At 43.3% G+C, this 18,346-nt stretch overlaps 1 protein-coding gene across 4 annotated transcripts; it reads right to left on the bottom strand.

Annotated features, from left to right (window-relative positions):
* Window positions 1–9,849: 9,849 nt before the first annotated feature.
* LOC120703080 (amino acid transporter AVT1I-like) lies at window positions 9,850–15,613 on the bottom strand. Of its 4 annotated transcripts, none has more exons than XM_039987090.1 (4): window positions 11,544–15,613; window positions 10,797–11,404; window positions 10,455–10,547; window positions 9,850–10,376 (listed from the first exon to the last, which is right to left on the bottom strand). In XM_039987090.1, exons 1-4 carry the CDS (start codon window positions 11,617–11,619, stop codon window positions 10,032–10,034), a joined length of 1,122 nt encoding a protein of 373 aa, XP_039843024.1. In that variant the 5' UTR covers window positions 11,620–15,613; the 3' UTR covers window positions 9,850–10,031. The 4 variants fall into 4 exon arrangements, with proteins under 4 accessions (XP_039843024.1, XP_039843023.1, XP_039843022.1 ...); XM_039987088.1 differs by having other exon boundaries at window positions 10,032–10,547; window positions 11,544–15,053; window positions 15,366–15,611; XM_039987087.1 differs by having other exon boundaries at window positions 10,032–10,547; window positions 11,544–15,272; window positions 15,366–15,611.
* Window positions 15,614–18,346: the final 2,733 nt, after the last annotated feature.

Below are 18,346 nucleotides of genomic sequence, written 5' to 3' on the forward strand. Positions count from 1 at the left end.
TTGGAGCCTCAACACGCTTCATGGCTTCAACTCGCTTTGGATCAATCTCTATGCCTTTCTCATGAATTATAAAGCCCAAGAATTTTCCAGCTGATACTCCAAAAGCACATTTAAGTGGATTCATTTTCAAACCATACCGACGCATCCTCTCGAGAGCCAATCTTAAATTAGCCAAATGGTTACCCAAACCGGCCGATTTAATCACAATATCATCAATATAGACTTCCAATATAACACAAGTAAATCATGGAAGATCAAATTCATAGCTCTTTGATAAATAGCACCGGCATTTTTCAAACCAAAAGTCATGACAACCCACTCAAACAAACCGATAAATCCAGGACATCTAAAGGCCGTTTTAGACATATCTTCCTCGGCCATAAATATTTGATTGTAACCAGCGTACCATCAAGAAAACTAATGACACGATGTCCGGATGCTTCATTAATCAACATATCAGCAATAGGCATAGGATATTCATCTTTAGGAGTAGCTTTATTAAGATTTCTGAAATCAATGCACACTCTAATCTTAGCCGAATCTTTCTTCTCAATGGGCACAATATTAGAGATCCACTCCGCATATCGACAAGACCGAATAAATCCAGCTTCTAACAAGCGATTAATTTCTTCTTTAATTCGGTCATTCATTGCAGGATTAAATCACCTAGCAGGTTGTTTATAAGGTCTAAAACCGACCTTAATCGACAGCCGATGCTCAACCAAATCACGACTCAAACCAGGCATTTCAGAATAACTCCATGAAAAGCAATCCACATACTCTTTCAATAACTTTATTAAGTCGGCTTTATATTCAGCCGATAAATTTGCATTTACAAAAGTCGGCCTAGGAACACTACCATCTCCAATATCTACCTTTTCTAAAGGATCAGCCGACGTAAACCCTTGGTCTAACTTATCCATGTCTTCAGTGTCTTCAATGGCCTCGCACATATCGTTCATCCGCAACCGATAGTGCTCAATCCTCTCCATCAACCAGTCTGACCGGTTCGGACATCTGGTCTGACTGGTCTCGCCTGAGTTGCCTGCTGCACTCATTTTACTTGCAATAATGTAGCCGATTCTCCATCGGCTTTAGAGTAGCAGGCACGAACCCATCCTTGGTGCAATAGATCAGCTCGAAATCAGACAGATTCAACCCCGAGAGACATTTGATATCATCATGGATGCCAAGAGTGTTGGAATCGGCGGTTGCAATAAAAGATGAAGTGTCACCATGGACCACTTCGATCTCATCGCCGATCCACTGAATGAGAATTTGATGCAGGGTAGAAGGCACACATTGATTGGCATGAATCCAATCATGTCCAAGTATCAAGCTGAAATTACCTTGCACCTCGGAGACGAAGAAGGCTGTTGCAAGCATCTTGCTCCCCACGATCAACTCCATGGAAGCCACCCCTTTAGCACCAATGGGATCGCCTCCACCCACGCCGATGACCGTCATGTTCGTCTTGATCAACTCTTCGTCCAACCCTCCAAGCTTCTTGAATAATGAATAAGGCATCAAATTTACTATTGCCCCTCCATCAACAAGCATAGGGGAAATCGGCCTTCCATTGATATGACCCCTCATGTAAAGGGCCTTCAAGTGGTTGTCCGATTCCTTGGGCTTCTGGAATACGGCCTCACGTGGCCCGAAATCCAAAAGAGCCGCTTCCTCCCCTTACTTTGAAATAGCGTAGTATTCTTCGGAGAAACGCACAACATTTATCTCCATATTGCTGTGCGTCGGAGAAGCTTCGTAATCCACTAGTTCCTCTTCACCCAAAGCTGCAGGTGTTGGAAATATGGCCTAGAGGCAATCATATTTCCTTGTATTCATGGTTAAAAAAGTGTTCCTTGAATATTTATGGATGACAACTTGCATTGATTAATGCTTATGTGAAGTATTTGTGAAACTCTTTACTTGTATGAATATTCTAAAGTGTTCCTAGTCGGAGTTCATGTGAGGACACACATGAATATTAGACTAGTACATGTATTAGTTGATTGACTATGTTTCACAAGTCATGGACATGGTGATGTCAAACTAATAATGTGGGCTCATGTGAGACATGAGATTGAACTGACCCAACACGAGATGATGACTTCTCATTACACAATATGTACGCTGTGTCCTGAGACCTGAGATCGTCGTATGTACTCAAGATGTGAACCGACTTACTTAGGAGCCATCAAACGATGCACCGTAACAGGGTAGTCATAAAGGTGGCTTTCGGGTCTGTCAAAAAGCATGCTATGAGACATAGTTGGTCAAGATGGGATTGCCCCTCTCTACAAGAGAGAGATATCTCTGGGCCCCTCGAGTGATTTGGATCAGGAAATGCATGGCCATGCTGGGGTTAAGAGTTAACCAAGGATTTCGAATCACAGGATCGAGAAAGAGTGGTCGGCTTTAAGCTAGACCAAATATCGTGAGGCAAAAGGAACAGCATGTATATTATATTGTGGTGGCTCGTCTGATATGATCTTTGTGTGCGTATAGGAGTTGATATGTCTTGCTAGATGCCACTGTCTACTATTGGGCCGAGTAAGAGTACTCGGGCCATGTCTATTCGCATGTGAGCCCATAGGGTCACACACTTAGGGGAAAGAAGCCTGATAAGGATGAGATCCGAATTAGACTGGACTTAAGTGCACTAATGGGCATTTTAGGCCCAAAAGGGGGCGCCCAAGGCAGCCCACCTAAGGGGCTATATAAACAGAGGGGGGCGCCTAAAAACCCTAACCCTATCTACTGTTCACACGCGTGAACAGTACCTGCTACAGTAGCCGCCCCTTTTCTGGCCGCCCCTCCTGTGCGCCAAGTTCTAGGTCGCCCTCGCAGACCTAGCAGTCCGGATTGCGGTGCTTCTTCCCGTACGTGTGGACTTCGTGGAGGTGTTGCGCTTACTGCACAAGGACGAGCCGTTCGTGAGGTGGTTCACGCAACTGCACTGCCGGCTTCCATCTGCACTACACCGACGCGCTACAGAAGTTCCGCAACCTCACGTCTAGTGGTAATCCCGTGATCTATAACTGTAGTAATCCTGGTTTATGCGGTAGAAATTTTTTGTTTTTGCTACCCCATATTCCTACAGCAGGAACTACTGGAACGTCATCGCGTGAAGCCAAAGTAACCGCTTCGGCTTTCTGCTCACCAACAGGCTGGACCGGTCTGACCGGTTGCTCCTTGCGGTCAGACCGGTCACCTGCATCGGTCAGACCGGTCGCCTGGGGTGGTTCGACTGGTCCTACTGACTGTATAGCGGGCTTGGTTCGCCACTCTTTGCCTTGAGGAACCATGGGCCGATATTTATTGAAGTGCTCATCCCTAAGCTTTTCGGCCTCTTGCTCCTTCTGCTCCTGACGCCTCAAACGCTGCAACCTCCTCTTTTGCGAATGGCTTAAACCCGGCGGGTACCACCTTGGTTGATGATACTTGCTCGCCGAACTGCTGCTGATGGCCTCATGATCATTGGCCAACACTTGCTTCTGGGGATCAGTTTGAGCCGATTTACCAAATACCATCGGCTTCTTTCCAACATCATTGACCACCACATTCACATCACCAATTTTAATAATATCATCGGTGGTGGTCTTCTCAGAATCCACTTGCATGGGCTGAACCTCACCCTCCTTTTTCTTGATGCGATACTCTAGCTTCGGAGGATGGGACTGGACCGGTCTGACCGGTTCAGCATATTGCTACTGACCAGATTGGCGGGGGCCCAATCAGTCATGCACCGGCATTCTGGAGCCTTCCCCTTGATAATGCAGAGGATATGGCATAGGGAAGCACTGCATCCAGACTCCTTCGTGTTCCCACACCGGATTTGTAGCATTTGATGCCGGAGGCATCCATGGCATAGTAGCATATGCCCTCTGCGGTGGGAACACGGTGACAGTGTCACCTATGCGCTTGTTAGGTCCTTCCCTCATTGGAGAACCACCTCGACGCGGGGGTGACCAAGCTCTCTTTTTTAGTGGCCGATCTTGTCGAACAGCCTTCGTGTACTTGTTCAGAAGCTGGCCAAAGGTTGGTTTCTGAGCAACCATCTTCCCTTGAATCTTTGGCACATTCTGCTTCCAAGTACCCTCTTCTGGGTGCTTGGGCTTGAAAGTCCTTGGTCAGCCCTGGGACGGACCGGTCTGACCGGTCGGTGAAACCGGTCTGACCGGTCGGTCTTGGACAGCAGGCCGACTCGCAGCAGCAGAAGAACTTTCTTACCCCCCGGACACTTTAGCTTTGACAGTAATTTTTATTAGCTCCTTGCCATCAGGAGCCTTTTCCAGAACCACTTCCCTGGCCAGAATCTTGTCATCGGCATTCTTCGGCCTTGTTTCACCAAACACCACATTTTTTCCTTCTGCACCTTCGGCTTGTTCTGGCCGAAGCAGCACCTTTGCATTGCTCAGATCAATAGTATGCGTGTTGGTGTGAACAGGAAACGGTGTCTTGTCAACTTTCATCTCAGGAAAGATCAATCGTCCTTCATTCATGGCCGATTGAACCTGGCGACGAAATAACATAACAATCGTTAGTCGCATGAGAATGAGAGTTATGAAACTTACAATATGCACGCCGCTTTAACTCCTCAAGCGGCGGCATTACATGAGTAATCTTAATATGCCCCCAAATGCAACAACTCATCAAAAATGCGATCACATTTGGAAACATCAAATGTAAATTTCATCTCTTCTTTCTGAGCCTTTTGAGTCGGCTTAAGTGATGCACAAGAAGTCGGTTTGGCCGATGATGGCCAAACAAATTCGACGGTGTAAACCTCATTATCCTCATCGGCCGAAGAATCGGAATCATATTCAACAACATGAGTATTAGACCGATGAGGCTTATATGCATCCTTGGAATTTTTAATTTTATACTCTAGGTTCATTGCCCGAAGTTGCTAAGCATTAAGATTAAAGTAATCAAACCCTTCGAGCTTTTCTTTCAAATATGAGCGCAAACCATTAAGAGCAACATCTACCAAATCCTTATCAGAAATTGACAAATTAAAGCATCAGTTTTTAACTTCTTTAAATCTCTTGAAGTAATCAGATACCGATTCATCTCTAGTTTGTTTAACCGATGTTAAATCTGTCAATTTCGCTTCATTATCCCTACTATAAAAGTGATCATGAAACTTTTGTTCTAATTCGTTCCAAGAGCGGATCGAATTTGGGGGTAATGTAGAAAACCAAGAAAAAACAGTTCCAGTTAACGACAAAGAAAATAAACGCACCAGCAAAGAGTTACTAGAACTAGCCTCACCCAATTGAGCCACATATTGACTTATGTGCTCCCATGTCGACCGATTATCGTCCCCACTAAATTTAATAAAATCAGGATGTGTAGCATGATGGGGATTATTTTTTGTCAAGTCATCCCAAACATCCTGCGGCATAGCGGGTGGGAAAGGAGGTTCGCCGTAAGATCTGGTAGTATACGGCGGCAATACGGCGGCACAAAACCCTCCAACTCATCTGTTCGGCCAGGAGTAGCCGAACTCGAAATTGGCGCAAGCGCCGGAGCAGACGTCGAGCCCATCACCATGGCACCGGTCTGAGAGACCGGTCTGACCGCTCCTGCCGCCGAGGCAGCGGTCTGACCGGTCGTCGCGACCGGTCTGACCGGTTCGGCCGTGGTGGGCTGAACGGCGCCTGGCAGTGGTGATTGCCCAATGAAATAATTTGGTGGCATCCCAAATTCCACATTAACTATAGATGTAGGAGCTGCCGAACTAGGGTAAAGATCTTTAGTAGAGTACTTGGTATCCACAGTCTTACCCTTCTCCACCCTATCTATACGCTCAGATAGATCAATCAAGGTATTTTGCGTGTATAGCTGCGCATCGTTGATCTTCTTCCCAAGATCAGATAATAACATGTTGTATAGATCTTGAGGAGCGGAACTTACATTGAAGACTGCGGGAGCAGGCGGAGGTGGTGTAGTAGATGAGATCGACGGCATGACGAACTTCTCTTTCTCGACCACACCTTGCCAAGTTTTCCCATAGCACGCTAGCATCCTCGCCTTGAGCTCCTCATTCTGTTGTTTGAGGTCGGCCTCAAACTTCTGGCGCTGCTCCTCAGATAGATCTTCATAAGAAATATTGATAGCATTCAACGGATCTATCTTGGAAGCGTCTCCTACTTCACCGGTCATTGTAACCGATGTAGATTGCTTCTTCGTCCCCAGCGGAGTCGCCAAAAAATATGTTGACGCTAATCTGTTCAACACACCGGTGTGCTAGTACGCACGGATCGCAACGATCAATCACCAGCGGGCTTCAAACGACGACCGGTCAGACCGTTCGTTCCAACCGGTCAGACCGGTTGAAGACAGAAACACGCGAAAACCTAGAACCTCAAGCTCGGGAGGGACCCCATCGGAACTCGAAGATCTAGGGTTGCCTTGAGGTCGGCAGGCCACTCAAGACATCCTTGAACGCCGTAGAGACGAACAAAGAACAGCAAAAGGGTTGGAAAAGATTAGGGTTTGAATAAAGGGTAAAAGAGATTGTATTGATTCGATTGTGGTTAGAAAACCCTCAATCGGCCGCAGCCTTTATATTTATAGGCCGGGGAGGACGTACCCTTTCAAAATCGGATTACAATAGGACTCTTAACATGAAACCCTAACCCTACTCGGATTACAGGCCCAGACCGGTCGGCCTCGGTTATTGCCAATTTTGGCCTCCAACAGAGTAACCACCAAATTATTAAGTTGACTGTAAACAAATCAAAGTTCATTTGTAATTCTGTGAGCTGAAACAAAGAGGAAGAAGGAAAAGGTGCATTGGACACGTGAAACAGAAAATGATACGAAGACCAACGTGTATCAAAGGAAGGCTATATTATCCTAGCTACACGTAGTTTCATTGATTTATACCTTCAATAAACCAAACTTAATTTTTTTGATGAAAAATAGAGGTACTGACTAAGAAGAGCTTGAGAGAGGGGAGGGCTTGGGGGGGGGGGGGGGGTGGATCCTTTCAAGTCCAACATGCACACAAATGATAACCTGTAAAATATCTAAAACAAACAACAGCCTGCATACCCAATTAGTCAGAAAATATATTTTTTTCTCACATTTCATAGTTAGTGCTAGTTTGAAATTGCATAGCATGCATTCGGCAAACAGCATGTCACAAATAAGAACTGAGGAAGTCAGAAATCTGAATGATAGCCGGAAGACACAACTTTGTCATAGTGCATTTGGAGTTGCTATTCTTTATGCTCTACTAGTGGCAGGCAGGGTGTTGAATAACCAAAATAATAATTCTCTTAGCGTGATTTTTACACAAACCACAATTAATCAGGATTTTGAATTAAATAGCCGAATTCAGAGATATCCTTAATACAAGTGTCCATGTGAACACAAACATTTATGTGAAAAATACTACACGCATCCGGAGGACCTACGTTGTCCATGCATTTCTCCTAGACCCTAGTGCCACTGCTCTTGACTCATTGGCTCACTGCCCTAAGCTTCTTGCTAGGTCAAGAACTTTACTGCACAAGGATTCCAACATCACAAAATCTAGCATGGTATTATCTTTGATTTCCTTTATTCCAAGGGAATGTAGTTATTGAACTAGGAGAGGCAATAATGAACTAGGTGAGGCAATAATGCAGATTTAGGCTTGGTGGCAACTGGCAGTGGGATCCTGGAGCAAACATGACAGCTTGGAAAGTGTCAATTTTCATGACGCATTTGAAATTGCTATCTTTCAGTTGCTGTGGCAAAGGATCAGTTATTGAAGAATATTCTCGGTCACAGTTCTCCTAGATGGATCTGAAAAACAGCAGGTTGTGAAATTTAAGCTGAACAGTGGAATTCGGATTTACCCCGAACATTACTGACCCACTGAAAGTCCAACATAATTCAGGATTCTTTGATGAAAAATATGTACTGACCAAGATGAGTTGCTCAGGAAAAAAAATAAGAATCCTGAAAAATCCAACATACTCTTAGAGTTCCTTCACTCTTGATTTACTCTCCTGGGATTCTTGCCAGTTCAGTCAAGAATTGCTCTGAACAAGAATCACAACACCAACTTCTCTTTTTTTTATTTTACCTTTCTATTTTGAAGAGAACATACTCTTTTTTTGACAAATCAAAGGGAACATAATCCTGGATGACGCCTATGTAAAGACAACATAATCCAGTAGTACCAACAAGCCAGTTATTTTATTCGCCGTAATATTCGAAGTTTGCAAGATATTTCCAACCAGAAGCATCTTATTCCCACATTTCGGAGGGCTGTTCTAGTTGCGAAAACTACTCTAGGCAGGAAAAAGTTTGGTGCCGGAGAGTAGCTACTAGCCAGCCTACTGGCTACCGCTGAGTGCCGACTAATTATTCGCATGATAATGAAAAAAAAACTTTATAACAAGAGAAAAGAATATAAATCAATAACTTTTTTACAACAATTTGGGAAAAATGGACGGCTCACGAGGCTCAATTAAACCAACGAAGGTACTAACCTCCGTTCATAAATAATTGACAACTTTGACTTTACTATTTAAAGTTTGACCTTCAATTTTCTCATAAATTCATTGCTATGCCATTTTAAACATGTGTCATATTTAAAGTATTCTTGACACAAAATACAATGATACTCTAAGTGTTTTCATTAACTAGATAATTTTTAAATAATTAGCGATCAATATAGCAATAGTAAAAGTCAAAATTGACAAATATTCGTGTGAACGTTAGTATAACAATTAATAACCAAGGCTTGGCCCCGGTCGTCCGGACGCTCCACCAGGCCAACCCCTCCGAACTCCCACTGACCTTATCTTCTTCCACCTTATCCCCTGCATTTCTCTCTTATTTCGATTCCCCGCCGCCGCCGCCTGCTCCTTGTTGCAGCTAGCAAATCCTGACCAAATCCTCTGAGTCCCCAACGACTCTGGAGCTGCTCCGGCCATCATTCCCCCACCGCCAGCCGCCGCTCCGCCATGGTAAGGGTGAGCCGTGTCGAACGCCGCTCCCCACGCTCGCCGCCGCAGGAGCTCCGAGCAATGGCCATGGAGGGCAGCTTCAGCCATCACGGCAGAGGGGGGGGGGGGGGGGGGCGCTGGCACGCTTTTGGGGGCCGAACTGCCTCTCCCCGCGCCTTCCTCCGCCCCTATCACCGCTCCTGCGCCAGGGGTGAGCCGCGCCGGCCGCCGAAGGAGCTCCGAGCGGCGACCATGGCAGGCAGCACCGGTGCATGATGTTGCAGTGGAGATTTTTGAATATTGCAATTGGTATCTCAGGGTAGATATTTGATGTTGCAATTATTCTCTAAAGATGTTGCAATTATGATTTCTAGATGTTGCAATATTCTCCTTCAACTATTGGTGAAATGTTGTAAGAAACATGGTGCAAATGTTGCGGCGCAAATTTTATCCTGGGTTCGATTTTGCCAATGTGAATTTTTAACGCATATTTTGAATGGTGCACACGTTGACTTTTCCTATTACAGCTATTTTTTTCATATGTTACAAATACTACTTTTACATGTTACGGTGGGCGACCGAGCAAACGAAAAAGCCTCAACACTGCTAGCGCGCGCTCCACTTGCATGCATTTGCATGCTACTAGCCCACTACGACGAGTCCACTGAACGAGGAGTCGCGCCAATAAAGTTTCCTCGGTCCATTGCAGTTGCACGATTGCAATCTCAACAACCCTTCTAAAGTTTCAAAGTTATAGTATCCTCCTGTCATGAGCTAAGAGCATCAAGTAGTTTTGCAGAGTGCATTTAAAAAAAAAAGTAGTTTTGCAGAGTGAATGTGAACCGGGAAACACCAGAGTTTTTTTTCTTAAAAAAATGAAACCAGGGAACCACCGGAGTTGAAGCATTCCGTGTTGTTGAGGAACTAAATTCATAGGCAGTTTACTTTTGGTTGCATATGCAACTAATTTCATGAGCTATCTTATCAGGGTGAGAGTACAAGGCTACAGATGTGCTGTTTCTAGGGTAGGTATACAATATAGTTCATGTATTATACAGAGGTCAGTGTGCTCATGACTCAAAAGCTATGAACAATCTGCTTCACTGAGTAATATGTGCCAACCACAATCACTCCCGCCCCAATCATGATAATACCCAGGCAAGCTACCAGCTCCAACCTCAGATTCCTGGAGTTCCTTGAGCTGATCTTCAGGTAGCAGACACAGGGCAGCAACATGGTGACCGTGCTGCTCAGGAACGAGCCAGTAAGCGCGACAACATAGGCGAAGAACGGCACCACAAGTGCTACGATTGTCGTGCTGACGACCAGGGCGGTCCTGATCAAGACACTGACGGTCCTGTTCTTGCCAACGTGAAGGCTATCCTCAATCGCCTCTGCTATTGGAGTGATTAGCAGCGCAAACTTGGTGAAAGGGTTGATCAGTGTCGTGTAGATCGCGATATTGGAGGCAAAACGTTTTGATGGAAGGTTGAGAGTCACCTGGGAATTTAATGATTCCCCGTACATCAAGTATCCAATGATGCCTGTCAGACCATAGCTAAGAGTGCAGATAACGAAGCAGATGAGCAACACCTGAAATTGTACGAGGTAATGATGTCATTATTGTAGCTTTATATGTAATAACGGGAAGTTTGACAAAATTGCAGCTTGCAGATCTGGGCTTTACAATCTACATGTAAGATGGTTTCTTTCTGCCTCTGTAGAGATTCCAATAAAGATGATTAGTAGTCTATGAAACAGTAATTTATAACAATAGTATTCATCTAGATTCATGATAAATTTAACAACAGATATTGGTGAAAGGGCATCTACTTTACTTACTGTGGGGAATGTTTTTCTGTTTCTCATGCCAGTGTATATCATGGGAAAAACAGCATGGCCGCTGAAACAGAAAGCGTATAAGCTCATGGCAGTTGGCATACCAGACCAGTTGACAGTCACACCTTTCTCATGAAAACCAACACCATCAAACACTCCAACCCACAGAACAGAGGCGATTAGAATGACAGATGCCATGACTCCGCCGAGAGCGACATATGCAAGCATGTTCAAGCTCCGAAGCCATGTTGTTGGTAAAACCAGCAGGCTGAAGATCAACACAAAACCTTGCTCGCTTCCAATCTTGAGACTAGCAACATGGAAGTTGGCATTTGGAAATAATTTCTCCAAATTGTCACCTTCTAATATCAAGAAATCAATGGCAACAAGATACAGCTCCAGGTACAAGAATATTGCTACTATGATTTTTCCTTTGCGGCCAAAAGCTAGCTCACCAATATCAGGATAGGTCTTAACAAGCGAGCTTGAGTCTATGCATCTCTGCAGGAGAATACCAGTATAGAAACAGATGATTGCTATGGTCATGAAAATGAGTAAGCTCAGCCATCCTCCTTGAGACAATGCATATGGAATGGATAATATCCCAACCCCTGCAAACAAACAAAATGTATTCAGAGAAATAGCTAGCTCAGTAAGGAAACATGGGCAACCATATGTGAAACTGCGATAACATCACTTCTTCGCACATCAAGCTTGCAAAAGACAGGCAGCACAGAAGAAACTAGAAACCTGAGAGAGCATTAACTCCATTGAAGCAAGTTTTGAAGAAACCTGTCCCAAACTTTGGAGGAGTGTTGTTCTCCATCAGAAACTCCTAGTGGCCTTCGACTAAAGGATGCACATCAGCCCTGGGTTTTAAAGAAGTGTGGTGCATGATGTTGGGACATGCAGACCCCACTGCATATCACATTATTACAACTGTGGTAGTGCCGTGTGACAATAAGTGGATGTCTATGCCCAGAAAAGAGATGAAAATAAAGCAAAAAAGAAAAGGCATTGAGTGGAATTACACATATCGGCAAAGTAGATTCATGAAAGAAACAAAAAAAATTTTGTCAAATAGATTGATAGCATCGCTTCAGGACCTAACGAAACATATCCCAGAGCCAGAGGGAAGGGAAGGAGTGGAAACCCATGCAAAATGCATGTGGCAGCAACAAAAAAGTAGGAACGCAAATAAAGTTGCATGTGGTTCCTGCATCCTTGATAAATCCAGGTTACATAAATAACTACGACCCAAATGAACATATGTTTTTGTGTAGCGTTTCCCTTTTTGTTGGAAAACATTACCCTTTTTGTTGGAAAAGATTATAGATTATACTAAAACTCTGTACAGTGCAGAGACCGTCAAAAGTAATCTTCTAAATTGCAGGCACCATAGAAATGTGATGTCATGGCGCACCATGCTGCAGAATATATCCATATGTACAGTTTACCAGAATCAGGTTTACAGAACTAGGTAGCCAGAATCTAGACCCCTTGAACAGAAGCAACTGAGAAAAGGGCTGCAATCTCCAGCACTGTCAAGTGTAAACTTCAGGGAAAATTCAAACCTAGACGTAGTGAAAAAGCAGTGGTAGTGATTAGCAAGTAGACAAATTAGAAGGAATAAACATTTATCACAGTTATGAACAATCAAAATATTTAGTTATACATGCTGAATCATGAAGGGACAGCTTCAGAATCTAACCATCATGGCAGAAGATAATATATGACCAAACTTTTGAGATATAAATATTTGGATGAGGAGACTTCGCACTAGGTGATTTCTCCTTTTTGTGACAAATGAAGAAAAGTGTGTCGCACAAAGTACAAATGAATAAAAGCTTAAAGCTCACCGGTGCCCTATTATAAATGAGTAAATCACAACTGTAGACTAAAAAATAGTACCAGTTTCTATTAAACTATTCCTATCGCACATTTAGTGAATTGGTGGCATCATATCAAGTAATTAGGAGAAAGTGCATTATTCAGGTAAGAGAAATGAAAATGGAGCCAACACTCTAACGGTGCAACTGGTCGGTTGAACACGCCAGCGAAGTGGTTCGCCAAGTCACCCAGGTTCAGGTCACGACACAAGCTTCTTAAGATGAAAATCAGGGGGGGAGGGGGGGGGGGGAGGCTCTACCCCCTGGTCGAGTTTTTTAGAAATGAAAATGGAACCACTTTTTTCTATAGACCAAAAGCCACACGTATATACTATCTTCAAAGATACTATGCAGATCACAAAATTGGAAGATTCCAAACGGAAGCACTTCAAATAATTACACCATGTAGTTTCTTTAACAAAAGTTGGAAGATTCACGACCCCAGAAAAAAAGCACAGGAAAAGAAGACGTGCTATCCTACATGAAGTCTCAAATAGAGAAAAAAAAAAGAAATCATGTTCTACATTCCATCACAGCAGCTGTGTCATAAACTTTTGAATAGATACAGTGACGACAGAAAGGAAGAGTGCAGTATCAGATAACCATGCACAACTTTACACTGATGTCTGAAGTTGATAGATCTAAGGCACTTCAATAAACAGCAATACCTACAACTTCCATTTAATATTTATACCCCAGTCCACTAGATACTGCTGGATGTTTTCAATCCTTTCTTCTTTGTATCATTTCACCCAAAGCAAGCATTTGCTTCAGCATACAAAGCTAAAGGATAAGTGGCGCTGAATCTTGAATCACAACATGCACTGGTAAACAGACACTTATTTAACAATCTTACTTTCATTTCATTCTTGTTTTTCTAGAGCATACAAGTCACTGCCTGGCAAAGATGAACCATGCAGAAACTAGCCAAATATGAGGTAATTGCCATTTGCCAATAGGAGAATTCCTACAACCAGAATCACTACCAAATCAAATTCAGTTAACTGTAAACAAGTTTAAGCTTAACTGTGGCAAGGGAATTGAAAGGAGAAAAAGTGCATCCTGCAAATGAAACAGAAAGTGATGTGTGAATACATGACCAATTTCACAAATTCGTTATGCAAACAAAGTTACACACATGAAGTGTGAAAATCAGAAGTCCAGCACATGTTAGGAGCAGGGCTATGTAGCCTAGCAGCAAGGATCGTGATATGGTTTAGTAACTTCAATCAAGAGGAATCTTTACCATCTTCTTCAATAAAAATAAAATCACTAATCAAGAAACCTGAGTCGCTGAGGACAAACTATATGGTATTCCTCCTCTCCCTGATAACCTCACTTCTTTCATCCTTATAATTCTACTCCTTCTAGTGTCTAGTCACAGATACTTTGTTTCTCACAAGGTCATGTCAAACTTTTAAAATTCTAAATATTTGTTTTGAAACACTCCTATGTGTAGATTGTCTTTAGAAACATTTCCATATTCTCGTAAATTTATTTTACTTTATAAATATATTCTAATAGAAAATAGCGTTCAAAGGTACACATTGTCCCCATCGTGTCCAAGAATGAAGCAATTTTTATTGGGGGAAGCAACATGGAGTAGCAAACATATGACATTAAAGTCAATCTCAAATTCTAAACGTCCAGCGGATGGATGAAAGAAAATCATACACAGAAACTTACGGAATATCTAAAACTAAAAATTGCATGCATAACCAGTTACCATAAAATACAATGTGGCTAACATTAAAAACTTTGTGCTTCAAGAAATTGTATAGCTTGCATACGAGTGCAAAAGGAAAGCCGCAAGTTGGAACTGAGGAAGTCATAAGTCTGGGTGATAGTAAAAGGATTATGACTTCTTCATATTTCACTTGAAGTTGCTGTCCCTCTGTCATTCTGGTCCAGAATGTTTCTGGTGACAGGTGGACGTCGAATAACAGCCCCAATCATAACTCTCTTTGCCGAATTTGTACAAGAAGGTTAATCAGGCTGTGCAATTTAAGTTAATCTAAGGAATCCGGATTTATTGTGAAAATGACTGACCCACCAAAGTCCAATATAATTGGCAGGACACTTCATGAGGAAAAGTCGAAGCGAACAGATCCACTGATGCTAACATACTCAGCAAGCATTGGTAGGTAGGGTGAGCTATGACATCCACTAAATCATTCACCAGGCCCCATCATTCTTGATTCAACGCTCAAGATTCTTGCTGGGTCAACACCGAATTTTACTGCAGCAGAAATCCAGAATGACCAAAACCGAGCACCCTGCCTTTATCATAGAACAGAATCCAGGATGACGATAAATATCGATTACACAGCTGTCCATAGCCAATCTTTTCACTCACTAACCTTCAATCAACCTAAGAAATCCAAAAGGCCGCACATCAGAAGACTGAAAGTGACAATGGTCAATGATGCATGGGATTCCAATAAGGCAATAAAAGGCATCGCTAGGATATCCGAAAGCCCACGTTGCAGTTGTGTGTTTTTCTTGAATTGGTACCATTTCCTATAGCCTAGCACTGTCTAGTTTACTCCCGTGGTCCGCGCAATGATAGTGGAGACACCAAGTGGGGTTGCTGCTGGACATGAAAAGATTGGAACCAAAAGTTGCGCGTGCCAGCAAAATCGGCAAGGAAACGAGGATGGAAGAAAGCACGAGAAACACGAACCGGGCGCAGGATAGATACGGCCGCGCTTGGAGCGGACCAAAAGGAATTGCGCCCACCCACATTTGTGCATCGCCACCACGATTCGGCAAGGAATTGCGCCGACAAATGCAGCCGCGCTGGTACAGGGGGCACTCATCACCGGCCACCAGCACTGGCCGGGCCAGCGGCCGCTCCGCCGGTACCCCGCGGGCCGGCGGCCTTCCCTCCCGAAACCTGCAGGCGGCGGAGGCGGAACAACAATTGGGAAACCTGGCGCTGTGGAGCTATGTTACCCGGATACTTGCATACGGATACGCGATACGTTGACACTCCGATACGGCATTTTTTCAAAAACACTGATACGGTGATACACGAATATATATATATAATATATATATATATATTCCAGACTAGTTCAAAACGACCATATTTCATAGTATGATAATATAAAAATAGTATGGAAATGATAAATATACTCTGTGTTACCTCCCTGACCCTTTCCAGTCTTCTCCAGCACCTCGACATACCTCCACAAGGGCTTCATCTCATTGTCGTGTGGAGGAAAAACACAAACAGCAACCAAGATTTGGCTTGCCCTAGCTGAATTGTTGCCTGATGAAGGAACAGCACCTGCAGTATCAGTAGTAGTGCTGGATGCAGATGGATCTGACGCACCAATTTCACTCGCCATTGATTAGATTGGAGCAGGGGCAGGATGATCGGGTAGAGGGCTAGAGGCGGACTGGGCGACGGTGATGGGAGATGGCGATGGTGCAATTGGCTGCTACGTGGAAAATGATGAAGGGATGCGTGGATAGAGGGTCTCACGTGTATAGATGGTGTATTTACACGGTTAATGAGGGTTAGGATTTTGACGTGTCGGGAAAGAATCGGAAAGGTGTCGACAAAGTATCGATATTATTTTATTTATTTAAATATTATTTAAATATTCGATACTTGTCCGACAAGTATCGGAGGAGTATCGGTATCCTGTAAGTATCGGAGGAGTATCGGTATCTGATACGTGAGGGTTCGCAAGTATCCGCGCATCGTAGCTGTGAAGCGGCTCGCCCTGCCGGAACGGTAACCACCAAAGCATTCGCAAAGCGATTAGGAAATGGTCGCTTCCCAAGGGCCCACCACCTCCTCCTCGCCGGCGCCGGCGACGGTGGGGTTGACTATTGAGGCAACGCCTCGGACATCGGCGGCGGCTCTTCCACGCGAAAAATGTGTGAGCGAGTCCGCCGCCGGCTGGTGCGGGGCGGGCGGGCGTGCGTGGGCCGATCTGGGCTGCCATGTGGTGAGAGCTGAAGGGCCGGCCCATTCGTCGGCCACATGACATAGAGATGGGCCACATGACGCAGCCGAGCCCAGATTGCGGGCGGCCCACGCAGCGGAGATCGATGGGCCCGCGTTCGAGAACCCGTCCGTTCATTAGTTTTGTTGCAGGAAAACTCTGACAAACGACCAATCGCACGACCCCGTCGGCTCGCGTCTGGTGTTCGCAGCCCAATAAACAACCTCAAATGTCAGATCTGCCTTGCGTCCGCGGCCAAACAATCCCACACCCCTGCGCGTTGTGATTATGTCTCTCTTATTTCTTTTTTATAAATGAAGTTTGTCTATTACTCCCTCTATTCTTTTTGATAGTCCCATTTTCAAAATTAAAATATTCACAAATGATAGTCCTATTTGCTCTTGATAAGAACCATAACAATAAATAGCACTAGTAACGAGGAGTTTCTAACAAAGTCATTGGAGGACTAGCAAAAAACCTTGTGTTACATAAATTAGATGATAAGTAAGGTTTCTTTTCCTTGGTCATTGCGTAAAGAAGAAGTAGGACTATCAATATAGAATGAAGGAAGTAAAAATGTTTTATCTTTCTCGTATAAGCTCCGTTTTGAGTACCGATTGCACAGTTGTGTTCTACGTGACGAGACAAACAAAACTAAATCACACTTACATATATTTTTAAGATGTTTACAATACTAGCAACTTATGTGTAAATGGAGATTCGCATTTATAAAAGAAGTTACTATGATATATATGTATAAGTTGTTATGATATACACATATAAGTTACTATTATGTGTATAGTATATAACTTATATACATAACCACGGTCTAGCGCCTCTGTACCCCCTCCCTCGCTGCGCTCACCCTCCCTCGAGCAGCCCTTTATTTCTTTATGGCATTCTGCTTTGAGACACATCTCATTCATAATCAGCTTTGACTTGAACCAGATTTGCTTCTGTGGCTCACACTTCTTTTTATGGCAACTTATGTGACGATTTACTCTTTTTCTGTAGCAACTTATGTATATATTGAAATTTATGACATGTTTATGACAATTTATATGTATAACATCTTATGTTCATGGCAATTTAGATATATGTCATATTCTATTTATGACAACTAATCTTTATAATAAATTATGTTGTTGTGCAACTTATATAATAAATGATATTTTTTAATAAATTTTATCATATATTGTGACAATTTATGCGTATAACACATTCGGTTTTGTGACAACTTATGTGTATAACAAATAGCAACTTATATATGTATATTGTAGCAATTCTTTCAATAATATGAAACTTATATTTACACATAAATTGCTAATAGTTTAAAATATCTTCAAAATATATGCAAGTGAGATCTAGTTTTGTTCGTCTCATCGACTAGAATACAACGGTGCAATCGGTATTTAAAACAGAGAGCTTGTGAAGGAGATAAAGTATTTTTTAAAACAAGTTGCATGTAAAAATAAAGAATCCCAATGGAATATTCAAATCAAAACCAACATGCATGGAGCACGTGCTAGCGGGGGAGGGGAAGGTACGCTCTCATCAGCTTAGGTTAAAGTGGTAGTACAGGATAAGGTGTCACGCGATAATTTCATGCGCGACCCTGTCGCGCGTTATCTTAGTCCTTTTTGTACCCGCTCGTGCCCCAAGGTGATGGATATCCATATCCAATCAGATTCAAATTCAGTAAAAT

This window comes from Panicum virgatum, chromosome 4K (assembly GCF_016808335.1).
Source record: "Panicum virgatum strain AP13 chromosome 4K, P.virgatum_v5, whole genome shotgun sequence".
Classification (NCBI taxonomy): domain Eukaryota; kingdom Viridiplantae; phylum Streptophyta; class Magnoliopsida; order Poales; family Poaceae; genus Panicum; species Panicum virgatum.